A 16,219-nucleotide genomic window follows, 5' to 3' on the forward strand; every position below is an offset into this window, starting at 1 on the left:
ACTACAAAAATATAGATTTTAGCAAAATGTGTATTATGCGTAAAGAATGAAAAATATTTTGAGGTAACTTTAAAATGTCAAAATATTGCAAAAATATAGAGCACTTTAAACCTCTTCCTTATAACTAAGTGATATATGCGTGAAAATTTGTATAATATATGTATTTGTGAATTTACATTAATTAGTCGTTTTTAACTATTTTAAAATGAAACAATATTATGCAAAGTAAGGCAATCTTTGCGATCTGATGCCAGTGTGGTTAATGTTTAAATGTGAAATGGATAGTTGTTATTTATTATATTATCAGATAACTATTTAACTGGGTAAAATCGCTAAGACTGGTATTGAATGCTCTGCCAAGATATATTTACTAGAAAGTTTAAATCTGATAATGAATGTATCCAAAAACGTGTTTTAAGTCAAAAGTTATAAACTTGATGTGTAAATGTAAGTATAAAATCATACATGTTAAAATATTTCAAATTAGGCATATAGGTTAAGTTTTTTAAATAAGGTAAAGCATGCAAGAGCTATCTATCTGTCTAAGGGGATAAATGGCTTCGTGGAGAAATTTCGAAGGAAAACTCACTTTTGAGTGCGTATCTATAATAATAAAAGCAAGTGTAATGTGTCTGTCTGTCTGTCTGACCGAGCTCTCCAGCCAAATCTATCGCACGCAGGGACCTGGAATTTTTTATACGGAAGCACAAAGGGGCTGGCCACCAGACCTCGAAGCCCGATTTTCGATTTTTGAATTAGAAAAATTTAAAAAAAATTATTTATAATTAATTAATCACGGTTTTTTTGACTCACTGATATTATTATTTGTTTTCAAATAACGTTCGATTGTAACAATTGATTTCTTTATTCTAGCGTTAGTTTGCTGTTTTGACGATATATTAAATCGATTAATTACAATTCATTTCTTTTTTGTAGCTTGTGGGGGGGGAAGAGAGAGAGACAGTCTACATGTCCTACACTACTATTCCTGCGCTATTCACTTATCTGCATTTTCTAAATGCACGGGCAACGCCGGGCGGGTACACCTAGTTAGAAATAATGCATGGCATTTTCATTCAGTTTTATACATATTTCTAATGTAAAAAATTCTAATATATGCTTAATTATTGTAAATTACTTTACTCGAAAAATATAGTGTATGCACAGAAATGTAAGATTTGCACATACTTAAAATGAAAAATATTAAGTATATATAAATATTTATTTATCCATATCCCTGTAAAAAGCATGTATTTGCGTTGAGCAAAATATGCATATATTTATTAAATTATTTATAGTAAATGTATTTTCGAATGAAGGATTTATTCATTCATAACCTCCTGTACACTGCTGGGGGGATGACAGTTCTGTATCTCCCGTTCTACTGGGCTGACTGACAAAATTCAAATTGCGTTTTTTATGTCTCGAAACCGCGACTTAGGATATATATATTAGATTTATATATAGCATTATTCTAGCATAGGTATTTTGAGACAAAATCATACGTTTTCTTAAATAACATATCATTTTTTCCATATTTCTATTCTACGGCTCAAGTTATGCCTAAATTTATTTATGGGGAAAATTAAAAATTTATCTTTGCGTATTTTTTTCATTTTGCGCCAAGAATAATTCACTTCGCGGAATTCTTAATTTATAGTAACCTACTTACTTTCCTTTTTTACTTCCTTGTACAAAGTAAAAAGGAAGTATTGTAATCGCGAAAAGTTTCAGGCAGCATATTTCAACGAAAATATCCATTTTGACCGCTATCGAATGCAATTTAACGATGTTTTTGCGTGATATCTGTACGTAAGGACAGAATAAAATACACTTTTCCTTCAAAAAAAATATAAAACTGCTTTAAAATTAATTCTGAAGAGAATTTTTCGTGGCGTCTGTGCGAACGTATGTACGTCGAGTAGCCTCAGAACGTTGAAATTTGGTATATAGGACTGCTATAACATGTAGATGTGCACCTCGTATTTTGGTTGCAATCGGCCGAACCAAACGTATATAAATATATTTATATATATATCCACTCTGTTACCCGGCTCAGTGATCTCAGTTTATTTATTCTTATATGTTTGTAAATTGTACATTTTTTGCTTTAAAAATGATTGAATTATGTTGTTTTTATCTTCCGGTTAAGGATTTTATGCCTTTAGTAAATCTGTGTGCAATATTTTTAGAATTATCAGCAATTTTAAAGTTGTTTAATTGCCGCTAAGCCTGTTTTTAATGGCGGCCATTGATGTTTACATTTGAAACAGGAGACTAGTGGATTTGTTGCCAATCTAGAGAAACTTAGCTTCGCAACAACAAAGATAACGCATTCATTTATTATTGCCAATTAAGTCGTGCTTAATTCTTTCTGGAATTTTTTCGAGGAAATAAGCGTTTGAAATTTACTTCGTAATTTTTAATATAGATATTTTGAGTTTTTATGTATTTTTGCCTTCTCGCGAAGTGAGAACTGAATTAATTAAATGAGAAATACTCAATCGTCTGTGAAAAACTGCTTCATTTTGTTTTGTTTGCTTAATTTCTTTTATACATCATTCTAGCTTTATTATTGTATTTGAACAGAACATGTGGCAACGATTAGATAATTCTTTAAATGATATACATTTTGTGCATTCTGAGTTATAATATGAATGAAATATAATACTGTTAAGTAAACCTAGTGCCAGAGTGTCGCTATGGTAAACAAAGTGAGTTTTAAAGAATGCATTTATTCTATTGTGGTTTATGCGCTGTCGGCGAAGTAGGTTTAATTCAATCTAATAAGTTTAAATAAAATGGAAAAAAAATGTGTATAATTTAATATTCCGTACAAGGAAGTCATGTGGTGTACACGTCAGATTTTTTTCATTGATGCACGAGAGGAAAAAAGGGCCATCGTTCATTCTTTCAAATAATTTTAACAACGGGGGTACATATGTTCGTTATTTAACATTTAATTAACATTTCGTTAACATTTAATTGTAAACATAAATTGAAATTCTGTTCACAAATATATTTATAAAACTATTTAAACAAGAATTGTTCGTACTGGAAAGCAATCTATTAAAAGATGATGTGAAGCACGGTCTGAGAAACGTGCTTAAGGAAGTAGTAAAGAAGATTTTTTAGAATATGTATTTTTGAAATAGAGGATAAAAAAAACATATTGATGAGTATTAAAAGAATTGTTTCCTTACATCTGATAATAACTCAGTTGTTACAAGTTTTAAATAATATATATATATATATATATATATATATATTTTATATGTTTGCACATTTTTAAAAAAAAAAAAAATTATTTTTTTTATTTTTTTTTTTTTTTTTTTAGGCTTTAAATTTTACTTTTATACGTGTTTGTTTAAATTTAAATTTGTTTAAATTTATATATATATATATATAAAATTTTTTGCAGAACAGTTTATAGAACGTTAAGTACATAAAAATCAAGCAATATTTAACGTATTTCGCTATTAAAATAAAAGGTGCTGTAATTTGAAATGAACTGAACTGAGCATTAATTTTAAAGTGACTCTGTTTTTGATTTAAAGGATGCTTCACAAGCAAAAAATCATCTCATATTTGAGAAAGTATTTCTGGAAGAAGCTCTGTAAATAGACAAGAAATAATGCTTAATTTTAATATTAATAATACAGTAAATTTTGATTTTAATTTTTGTAATTGTTAACCGAATGAAATCGAATTACTTTAAAATTCCATTCTAATGTAATTAACAAAGACTTGTGAAAATATTTCATTCAAATTACTCTTCTGAATAAACTTCTGGGAAAAGCATAGCATTTAATTCCCTTGAGAATCAAATGCTGTTTAAAAATATATTCTTTTCACATATTTAGGACTCTGAAATATTGTATAAAAAGCAAATATATACATTAATACGAATATTTACGACGTCCGATCATGTCAAAACCAATTGATCTTAATGGCAAGTCATTGAAGGTTTAGGTCTCCACGAGGGGTGTGCCACTGTTTCAAAGCAGTGCATGAGAAAAAACAGTTAAGGCCTCTCCTCATCTTTCCTACTTAATGGTCTAAACCATGGATTGAGTACCTCCATGGTATAAACGTAAAGGAGGATGACTTTATGACACTTTCGTTTGTTTTGCTGAAAGAATCACGTGATTTGCATTTGAACTTTCAGACACTTTCTAGGAGCAGTTTTTTTTTACGCCGAACTTAACTTCTAACATTGAAATCCTCTCAAAACTGGGGGCTCACCAGCGGCGGAGTGGTAAGTCGCGGAACACTGGTAGTTTAGCCCGAGGTTCGAATTCCGCGAACGGCTGGCTTCATGGGCGTTTTCATAGTTTTCCCCACGTGTAACGTTTATACAAGTCAGTTTTCCTTAGAAAATCCTGCATGAAGGCATCCCTTCCCTTAGGTAGATAGCCGTCGAGGCTGCCGTAATCACATAAACGAAACCTCTCAAAACTCGATGTTTTAATTTTGAAAAAGGTGAAATTTAACAAAGTTATAACTTCAGAATTATGATTAAATATTATTAATGGCTTGAGAATTTAGAAAGGCGATAACAAGGTGCCTTGTGGCTTCTAATAAAATAATACAAAATAGAGAAGTGTTATGCCATTGAAAACACTGACTTTATGGTCTCTTACTTTTATAGAAGAGGATGTAAAAACGCCTTATTTCAAATGGAAATGAGGGAGTATTTCCCGATCGGGCTCAGTTTCTGGAGTAGATCTGCTGAATCCTGACTTATAAGGCTCAAACGGGAAGAAAATTGTTAAGGCTGTTTCGAGAACTTCCTCAGTTGGGACTAAGCCCTGTCTGAGACGATAAAATGATTAAATGTTTTCTCTATCATCCTATATGAACCGCTCTTGAATTCATCATAAAATTTAAAGCCGGCACTCCTGATGACCTAGTATGTCACCAAATAAGAAGGTAAAGTGCGCCAGTTGCTGTACTTAAGAACAAGAGCATATTTGCCTGTCCATAGTATTTGAATCGTTAGTACGGTGCATTAAGTGCACTCTTGAGAGACATAAAGGCGGCTAGAAATTCCGGACGCTGTCAAGCCGTTCAAGCCCAAACAAAGTGGTCTGTTGTTCAGTGCTTCCCATTCGCCCACACGTGCATCATTTTCGTTTACTGCTCCGTTCTTCCGTTGATCGAGCCGAAAAAATAAAAATAAACTTGCGCATATGTAGTTACTTATTCGGGTAGATGTTCTTTCAAAACGAAGGCGATTATTTTTTTTAAAGCTGAGCTTGTCAGGAAATGTGACACTATAATGGGGATTTACTTTACAATTTCATTTTTCATGCTTCAATAGTTTTCTTGTAATCTGACGAGCCTGACGCTTTTTAAAATAATAAATAACTTTTTAATGAAATTTTTCCTTGTTTCGTTTTGCTCTTTTGGGAGAAAAATATTAATTCAGGAAAATAATTCTTATCTTCTGTGAATTACTTAGAAACCGTACTTAAGGATCAGAAATAGCGTCTAAAATAATTTAACAATTTTAGTAGATAAAGTTCTGTCTGCTGAAGTTGCACCTGTGAGTTCTATGTAAGTTTTGCTGTTCAAAACCGTGAGTAGAATTAAGCAAACACAGTAAAAATCTGTATCTTTATTATTTTCGTAATGTGGTTATTTTTACAATTTTATCGTCAGGTATTAATTTATTATTTTTTCTCTTTCTTTTTAAAATTCAGTCTTTTTAGGATGTACACTTTTTTACTTTTCTGAGTAACGAATGCAAAAATGTGCTAATATAATGTTTGACAATAAAACACAAAAAAAAAAAAATGCAATTCATGTACTCACCAAAAAAAAAGTAATATCAGATTTTTATATATATTAATTTTTCCTAAATTTACAACTGAGATTAAACAACTTATCATTGTATGAAAGAATCGTTTTACTTTCTTTTTATCGTTATTAAGAAACCAGAGCGAATTTATATTTTAGATGCTGTATTTAAATGTATTAATGTATTATATATTAAATGCATTTATAAAAGAATATATATATAGAAAAATACAAACTTGATGTATTATTTAATAAAATTATGTATTTAAAAAACTATCAAAAATATTTTCTGAAGTACATTATTAAGTTTTTACCTGTTTCAAAAAAATTCTGATAATACATATCACATTTGCTCACAGCAGTTTGAGACAGTCAAAATTCCCCTTCTTCAAAAAGGAAATGTATATACGAAACTAGAACTGAGAAATACTTGTCCGGCAAAATTTTGTTGATTCATGAGCAGAAAATTATATTTTCTACAGCTGAATAATATCTTTAATACTGATCACTAATGTGAACTAGCACTGTAGTTGCATTGATTTTTTATAAATTGCATTAATGGCGTAACAATTAATTAAATTAAAGTCTCCTTCAGTACGCAAATATCTCGCTATGATATCTATATTTCGGAAATTCAGAAACAGTTTTTTTTTAAGAAACATATTGTTTCCCTAAAACTCATCGCTACTTCTACCACCGTTATTTTTTGTTGTATTTTGTATTTTTAGTTGATTCCTGGCGATGCTCCTCTTTCAGCATATGAATCCAGAGCTTCCGCTGACATATGGAAAGAAATTAAATATTGTTCATTTCCATGTGATCTGTCTCCAGTCATCACATATGTCAATCAAAATCAATTTCGCTGATTGGAGAACTACATACGCAACGCATACGGACCACACTAATGGAAAAAGCCTTTTTAATTTATAGCAGAGCTCATTTGGTGGCTGAACCAAGCTGCGGAGAATAATAGTCTGTTCGATGCGATTGCTAACTATACCCGTCGGAGAAGGAGCAAAAACTTGTTTAATCAGTCTATCGACGACAAAAATATTGTTGCGTTTTTCTTTTCTGCCTTCACGTTTGTACGGATAAGGACTGCACGTCCCGGGCAGTACAACCCTTGGTCAGAAGACAAATTCGATACACACAAAACATAATAAAACAAACAAATAACATAACTAAAGAAACAAATATTTACACTATGTACAAGTTACATACACAAATTAAATTATGCAAATAATTTAATTTGTATTATTATATTAATATGTAACTTATATGTTAATATAATTAATTATACAATTAAATTATACATAACAATTTTAAATTATACAAATTAAAGTTAAGAATGAATTTCAGTCTCAGTCTTTTCATTAAAATATACCCGGGTCAAGTACTTTTCCACAGCAGTTCTCAGATGTGTTTCTGTTTTGCATATCACTGTCTGAAGATTCGGTCCTTTCAGACTTGTCGTTCATCAGGAAGATGTGAAACACGTTGTTCACCACTCTGTAGTTCATTCGCAGCAGGCACACAGTTCACCTCGGTAATTTTAGCAATTGATACACGCTTATTTTCCTCCGTTTCCTGGGAACCAGTTCCGATGTCTGCACCAGGGTCGCGAATAGAATCCGATCCTTTACAAGCAGAAGTATCCGGATTAAGAATCAAGTCCTTGTCTGCAAAATCTGCACTATGAGACGCACACATAATTTGCGAGGTGGGTGAATTTTCTTGCAATATTAGAGGGCACTTCTTAAGCTGTACATCAGCTTCTCCCATCTCTGCATCACATGCACTTTCAGATAGTTCAACACTTGCTGCCTGCGACTTCGTAACTTCACTATCAGTTTCGACGAACTGAACAGTCTCATTTTCAATTTCTTCCACTTCAGGCACTTGAGAATCAAAAGCTTCTTCCCCATCTTTTATTTCTTCATGTTTTCATTCTTTTTCTTTAATCCCATTAGTTGTTTCATCTTCCATTTCTTGATCTTCCTCAGACAGTTCATTAGCTACTTCCTTCATTTCTTCATCCTTTGATTCTTCAGATACCATTTCTATCATTTCCATATCGTCTTTTATGGCTCCAGTTTCTTCTGTAAGCTCTACTTTCACCTGTTGGAGTTGCTCTCGCACCCTTTCTTGGCCGACATTTATTTCTTCTCGTCGGGCTTTCTTCTCTTCCAGTCCGGTTTTCATCTCTTCCAGTCCGGTTTTCATCTCTTTCAGTCCAGCTTTGATCTCAGCTGTCATCATTTTATATCCAGCTTTTATCTCTTCTCGTCCAGCTTTCATCGTATCATATCTGGCTTTTATCTCAGCCAATCCGGCTTTCATTTCAGCCTCAAAGTCTTCGTTTCCTCCGCCATGGCTTTTTTTCTTGAGGCGGGTCACTGGCATTCATTCGCAAATCCCACTTCTGACACTAGTTGTTGCGTTATTTTCTGACACCAGCTGTTACATTCGTTACGAAGTTCGTGTGGATTTGGAGTGAATGACGACGACACTTCTTGATGAAGTATCGAAACACACTTTTATTGGCCAGTGTTTTGTCAGGGCAGCTCCAAAACATGTTTTTACAGTCGTCGATGAACTGCTATAAACATGCTGACACGATCAGCGACACAGCCTCCAGGTTATCAGGCTATCACGGTGGCAAAGCACTAGAGTACAGCTCCCGACTCTCCACACAACAACTCGCGATGCACTCGGCGACACACAGAGCACAGCTTCCGACTCTACGGTTCAGTCGTTCCCGGAGCTCAACAGGCTCTCTCGACAATGCACTAACCGCGATACACTACGAGACTCTTTCAGTGTACTCGACGACCTACTCGGCACTCGCTGTCCGGCTGTCAACTCGATCGACTTCGCAGGAATTGGCTCGCTAGACGAGACACCAACTGGATACTGACTAACTCGCACTCTATGCGAGGCAGACATTCTCGCCCTCTCGACGAGGCACACTAACTGACTGCGGACCAGCAGGGTTTATATAGCTTTCGGCTTGTGTTCGAGAACATTCTGGGCTAAACCAGTAAGAATTCGTTCCAGAAGGTTCTCCATCCGTCCGTGGCATATCGCCAATTTTGTCGCCAAATGGGCGATTTCTCGCCAAATGTGGCAACCCAGCTTTCCTTGCTGTTTTATCCTAAAACTGCTTTGCGGGGAAGCTATCTTACCGTTCTGGACATTTCGAAACAATATGTTTAATAAATACTAATCTATTATTATTTATTATTCTATCGTTATCGTTACTTCTAACTAATTAATCAAGGTAAAACAAAACTGTTTACCTTGTTCCAATCGGTTCTGCCAGGGCCACTGGTTGAATTTTCCTCTGTGCATCTCTATCTGCAAAATCTTGAAGGAAATAATCCATAAATGATAAATACTTTCTTTACACGAAACATATTAATGAAGACGCAAAACGGGTTACAGAATATTTACATAAGGAAAAGTGTTTAAATGTGGCACGACGCAGCGTGCGACTTCTCCGTTCCGAGTTCTCGTGCAATCTCTAAGCGAGAGTTCATAGTTCGAGATGACGTCACTCAGCAAGAGTTGAGTTGCAACATTACCAAAAGATGCAAATAAGTTATTGGTAGTATGGTCGAATATCCAAATGTGTTATTTTCCCTTCCATTTCAATTATTTGTTATAGATATATATATTTAATAATTCCATTACGAATTGTTATATTTCCAAAAAAAATTAAGTTCTGAAAGATTAATTTAGCATTTCGTTCGTAATATTGCAAGAGCAAGGATTTTTTATAGTAAGCAAAAAGCGAAAAAGTCTGTGTATCTTTGTCTAAAAATTGTTGGAGTAAGATTTTTATAAATATATGTGAAATATTTTTGTATTTTAATTTTACATTAAAATTAAGTCTGATTTGTGTATATTTATCCCATCTTATCATACTGTATGCTCTGAATTTCCACTTAATCGGATTGAACATTCTTGTAAAATTTGTTCTCTTTTTTTTTTTTTTTTTTTTTTTTGATAGAAATTAGCGCCAACAGGCTTATAATTTTTTTCTTTCTTTTTAGGTTCATGCTTACATCATCAGTTCTCTGCGTAGTAATATGCCATCTATGTTTGGCAAAGACAGCAAGAAAAAAGAACTTATTAAGAACTTGAACAATGTTTATGAAGAGATACAGCGAGAACATCATTTGCCACCGGGGGATTTTCCAGACCTGAGGGAAATGCAAGAGAAGTTGGTTGACATGGACTTCACCAAGTTTCACCCTCTAAAGCCCAAACTTTTGGAAACAGTTGACAAAATGTTAGCTGAAGATATTGCACGTTTGATGGCACAGATTCCGCAAGAGCAACGTCTTCAGTCCAGTGAGGAATCAAATGTGAAAGGTGGTGCCTTTGATGGAGTTCAACAGAGCCCCTTTACCTTTGGCAGAGGAGAAGGCATAGATGCAGGATCAATGGATTCAGAATGGATCGTAGGTAAAGAGCGTTACAAATATGACGATATCTTTCAAAGTCTAAATCCTGTAGATGGCAAAATCACAGGCGCCAGTGCTAAAGCTGAGATGATTAAATCCAAATTACCCAATACCGTCTTGGGCAAAGTGTGGAAGCTCTCAGATATAGATAAGGACGGTATGTTAGATTCTGATGAGTTTGCGCTAGCCATGCATCTCATCAATATCAAATTGCAAGGTCATGATTTACCTCTTGAATTGCCCGAACATTTGGTACCTCCATCCAAAAAAATGTTTATACGTTAGCTGTACTTGCGTCTTATATTTGCCAATGAAATATTTCGCATCGTGTATTTACTGAGATAGATTCTTCTGTGACTGCCCCACGAGTTTTGTTTTGGCTTCTTGAAAGAATGTACAAAACTGTTACTGGCAAATTTGGTTTAAAAGCTGCCTCACTTGTCCAAACTTCTTTTGTCAGTATATTTCTGTATCCTATTACTTTTTTCTTAATTACTTTGTATTTGCAATTTTTATCATCTTTTTGTATAGCGTAATTAACATTAACTGACAGTTCGAATGCATCCTGAGATGCATTTGCTCAAGTAATCTCTTATCTCAAGCAAGAATATAATTGTGCTCTCGCATAAATTTATATAAATGCGTTTGTTATGTGTGTGTATTTATACATCTACAGTCCGACTGATAGATTTGATTGATTGAATTTTCTTTAACATTTTATTGCAGTTTCTTTACCGATTTCGTACAAATGTGAATGCGCTTTATGAAACCTAACTTAATTCTTTAAATTTTCTTATAAAGTCTTTTAGGAATGAGTAAAAAATATGAATTATTTATTGTACTGAGCTTTCATCTGTGCTACTTCTTGCAAGGCATCTAAAAGTAATTATTTTAATTTAAAGCCATTATTTTTAATTTGAGTGTAAAACGTGGAACTTGGTTACGTGTCCTCAATTTGAAGTGCCTAGTGTGCCTATCATACTGATGAAAACAGTTCTGAATGCGCATTTCGAAACAAAACAATCGTTTCTTGCTCTTTAAATAAGTAATTAACTAATTATTCGAGGAGTGCTTGAAAACAGTTAATTTCATTCCCTGCTGCTGCTTTTGCTAAAGGACAGGATTAGTTATGAAACTCGGAAGTGTTCTACTGAGTACTTAAATTCCTTTCGAAAACGCTTAAAGTATTACAGATTTAGTACTTAACTTTAATTTATTATGCATAGAATATTTTAATTTTAAGGTATCAGTTTGTACCTGGAATATATATATATATATATATATATATATATATATATATATATATATATCAGTCATAAAAGTATAATTGTTTTTCCAGAAAAGTGCTGTGCGGTAAATAATTGGAAGACTTCAAAATTTTTTAAGTATAAAACTGTAAATTTTCTGGGAATAAGTAAGAGTGCTTTTCTAAATTCTATGAAATATTTCATCCTAGGGACCAATTTTGCATAAGATTTCTCTTTAGAATAATTGTTCATTTTTTTCTTGTGTGTGTTTGTGTAGCCAACATTTTTGGAAGAGGAAGTTTGTTTTCTTTCATCGCGTCTTATTTTGAAAACATTATCTGATGTGTATTTGTTCAGGTTCAAAACATCGTACATTGAAAATAACAACTTTTTGAATATGTTCAGAATTACGTCATTTTGCATAGTTTCCTGTAAAAAAACAAATCATCATCGCATAAAATGATACACTTTATAAATTTATTCGCAAGATGATTTTTTTAACCTTTTTCCGTCTTTTTTTCCTGTAGAAATTTTAAATTTTGATACATGATATTTTGCATGCATCAAAATTTTATGATTTAGGAACGAATATGAATGTAAAATAAAAATTGACATTAATGAACTAGAAACACTAATTTTAAGTATCTTAATTTTGTTTTTAATGAACTATTATAAAAGAGAATAATTATAAAATATATGTAATGATTTTGAAAATAAATTTATAATTCTATAATATGCCATTAACTCCAGGAAAAATTAACAAGCGGTAGCTTCTTATATTTTTATGAGTAATTATCAATAAAATTACAGCATGTTATATGTAAAAATTGACCAAAAAAAGAAATATTCATTTTTGGAAGTAGTATGTTGCTCTCTATTAATAATATTGCTTTATGACTGAATGTAATTTTCAGGATCCAACCAGATGCTCTCAACAGTTGAGCTTATTTACTTTTTAGTTTCAATGGACTTTCATGTATGAAACTGTAGTAATTACTTGTTATTCTTCTGTGGTTGTTATTGTACGATAGAAAATTTTGATGCACCAATATTGTTTTTGGTATTGAATAGTTTAATAAACTGTTGATAAAATTTGTGCTTTGTATTCTTTCTTCCGTCTGCGAGCGAGGTCCAGTTATAAAAGTTTCTCATTTTGGGAGCATCCTTGAGATTGCTAAAATTAAAAAATATTTTTATTTGGGAAAGGGGAGGAAAGTGAGTGTAAAATATTTCTGAAATTTTTCAAAAAGTATAATTGGATACGTATCATTTAAAAGTAGCCTCCCGATTTCAGTTTTGTTAATGACATTTTTAGTGACAGGCTATGTTAAAGTTTTACTATACGAAGGAGATGGAGAACAACTCCACACGAGAGCATATGTTTCTTCTAAACAAATATTACCCATTATGGACTAGAGTTTTTGACTGAAAACATTTTGTAAATGCTACCTAATTTAGTATGCTATGGCGTGGGAGCTGTGAACGAGCATCTAATAAATCGGTACGCAGGATTTATACCGGAAGTTCATCGTGATACACCTTATGTCCCGTATTTCCATAGTTTTAGAAGAGTCGTCTTAGACGTTGTGAGTTTTCCTTTCAATGATCCGACCTTTGATATTTTTAGCCCAAAATGGACAATTAGTTTGGAAATGGGATTTTGCGTCGAATCACTATAAACGGCATATCACTTTTCAGATTGTTAGCCACCAAATATTATCGCCCTGTATTGTTTTTAAAGACAAAGAATGAAGAATATGCATGTTCCTCGCATTATGAAAAAAATCTAGAGACATCAAATTTTGAATGACGTAATCTCTATCTGAACATTGGCACTGGAAGATCGAATTTTGAATTTCGAATTTGTTTTAGTATTTATTTCATATTTTGTAAAATTTTAATTAATTTTTTATTAACAAACTCGACGATCTGAAAGCAAGCAGTGGCAGCACTGTTCGAAATAAAGCATTTTTATTTTCAGTGCGCAAGACTATTGCCATTCGGAAAAATTTACGATATTTATCTTTCAGTCTTATTTAATAAACTCGGCTGTATGAATGCGGCAAAAAATAAAATACTTTTATCTTTCAAGTGCGACCGTGTCGCCATTCAGTAAAGTCTAAGATACTTTCAAATTTAATCTGGATGGCTACTGAATAATAAATATAGTTCATAAGAATATTTTTCTACTTTCTAATGTGATTTAAAAGATGTCTGATTAGAAATATTCAATATTATTATGAAATTACACTGGTTGAACTCACTAAAATCATTTTATATTCATTTTTTATGACAGCAATTTTAGGCGGCCAGTTTTTAAAGGAATAGCGAACATAAAAATATGTATGGCAACCTCTAACACTCTATCGGGAATTCTAAAGATATGCTATTTTTAAATATTTTCTGATTTTGCTGTCGAATTGAATTTTATTTGGGGTAAGTGCGAAGAACGTGATATTTAATAGCTAAAGTTAGTACACAAAACGTTAATAATAAAAAGATAAAATAAAAAATTTTGTTAGATTTCACAACTGAGAAAACTGAATACTGATATGATAAACTGAGAAAAAATATAAAAATACATGCCAACACTTAACACTGCATCGGAGAATTCTAAACAAATGCTGCTATGCAGCTTTTAAGAATTTTGCGATTTGTTTCATTGAACTGTATGTGGCGTAATTGCGAAGAAAACAACGATTACTAATGAAGCTAAAAATGACCCCCCCCCCCAAAAAAAAAAAAAAAGGTTAACAGGAGTCCGTTCAAGAGCAGACTGGTAGACTGCGAGCTCAGCAAGAACGTAAAGCTTATTCAAAATACTTGACATGTTTATAATGGAAAATGAGTTAGATTGGAAAAAGTGTATCTGTGTATGTAGTGATGATGCTCAATCATTATACGGTCGCTATGCGGGACTGCAAGCATTTATTAACAGCGAAACACCACATGCTGTGTGGACCCACATTATCTATTGGGATTCATTTGCATCGAAGTCGCTTAGTCCTCATTTGAGTATGGCAGAATGCGTCCATAGACTTAGGGAACTACATAAAAACTAGACCGCTGAAAGCAATTTTTTGCAGTTTACGATTTCTTTCGCGTAACAGCGTCCTGTCTCATGCGTTCGGAGTGTTAAGAAATTCACACTTGCATGAGAAAGGTAATGCGATCGCTAAGAATTTTGCCGAGCTAGACATTTTGCTGACACTAGCATATTAGGGCGACATTTTGGCAATCTTGAATCTGTTACTACAGGGCAGCACATCTTGAAACTTGTAGAAAAAATTTCAGGGTTTAGGAAAAACCTGCAGTTGTGGATAAAACAATTGAATGACGATGGTGCTCAAGATTGTTTTTGTACGTTGTACCAATACACAACTTCTGATAGTCTTCGTTTTATAGGAATTGCTGTCCCTTTTCATGGAACACCTTTCAAAGCTCACTGAATGGTTCGCAAAATACTTTGCGGAAGGTAATGTAGAGAAATTTATGTTGATCCAAGATCCTTTTCACTCGCAAGACGAAGAGAGTTTTAATTAGAAGTTTTGGATTTCAACCAAAATTGAGTATTCAATTTTAAGTTCTAAAGCTCTAAGGAGCCTCATTCCCTTTGCTATATCCTATCTGTACGAAGCCTGGTTTTCAGCTATCGCTCTAATGAAGACCAAATATCATTCGAAAATAAATGTGAATAGCTGTATCAAGCCATCTTCCACGATTTGAAAAACTGTACGGGCATCAACAAACTCTTCTGTCATAATGAGTTTCTAATTTGATACTGAAGGTTTCTGTTATTTGTATGTTTTCTTATCAATTAACATTATTGTACTTTTTCACTAAAATGTTGTTTTTATTTCTGTACCTGATTAACGTTATGGTAGAAATATTGCAACAGGAGCGCCGTGAGAAAATAACGAAACTGTAAGTGCGCCGCGCACTGAAAAAGCTTGGGAACCCCTGGTCTATTCAGTTTAAAGGCGATAAATCTAGTGTACATGTGGATGTCAGAAAATCTTTAGGTACAGGGTAAATATTTTTTCAACATAATTGGCCCCAGTATTCGATGAACTAATTTAGAGTATTGAAACATTGCTTATAACATTCTAGTCATGGGGATCCTATTCATTGAATTCTTAGAAATCAATCTAGCTCACGTGCCACTCTAATTTTTTAGTCTGGCAACAACTGTTTTTGATTTTTATTGAAAGTCATGATACTCGCACATGAAGAAAGCTACGAAGATCAAGATTACATCAGGTAGCTCAGGAAAAAGTGGGTAGTTGAGGAAAGACGTTTTCTCGAGTGTTGCGAACAATAAAATCATTTTCTGAAGAAACACATCGATGGTTATCTGGAAATTTATGCAATGATTATTTGGAAAGCATACAATAGGTAAGCATTTAAAGCGGAAAAAAAAAAAAATGTTGATCAGATGTTTAATAGATTTCTGAAGAACTAATAACTTCGAGACATTTCATATGCAGAATATAATCAGTGAAAGAGGACATTCCGTGTTTACTACTGGACGACCAGAGTCAGGGGTATAGCGTATTTTTGAAACTGAAAATTGATTGACAAATAGTGTAAGGGTATCTGTTAATTAAATTTAATTAAAAAGATTTGAATATTTAAGAAATATTTTTAGTAAGTAAACAGTTGATTATAAATTCGTCAAAGAATGAATATTTTTCACTGCAG

General features: G+C 33.0%; 1 protein-coding gene across 1 annotated transcript in view; it reads left to right on the top strand.

Annotated features, from left to right (window-relative positions):
• Past1 (putative achaete scute target 1) overlaps positions 1-12,612 on the top strand; it is a 58,553-nt gene extending 45,941 nt beyond the window's left edge. The window contains exon 2 of the mRNA XM_035352114.2: positions 9,858-12,612. Within this exon, the coding sequence (XP_035208005.1) occupies positions 9,858-10,556 (699 nt within the window). The 3' untranslated portion in view covers positions 10,557-12,612. The remainder of the gene's footprint in view (positions 1-9,857) is intronic.
• Positions 12,613-16,219: the final 3,607 nt, after the last annotated feature.

Source organism: Stegodyphus dumicola, chromosome 5 (genome assembly GCF_044657685.1).
Source record: "Stegodyphus dumicola isolate Sdum_Otavi_A_Nest chromosome 5, ASM4465768v1".
Lineage (NCBI taxonomy): Eukaryota > Metazoa > Arthropoda > Arachnida > Araneae > Eresidae > Stegodyphus > Stegodyphus dumicola.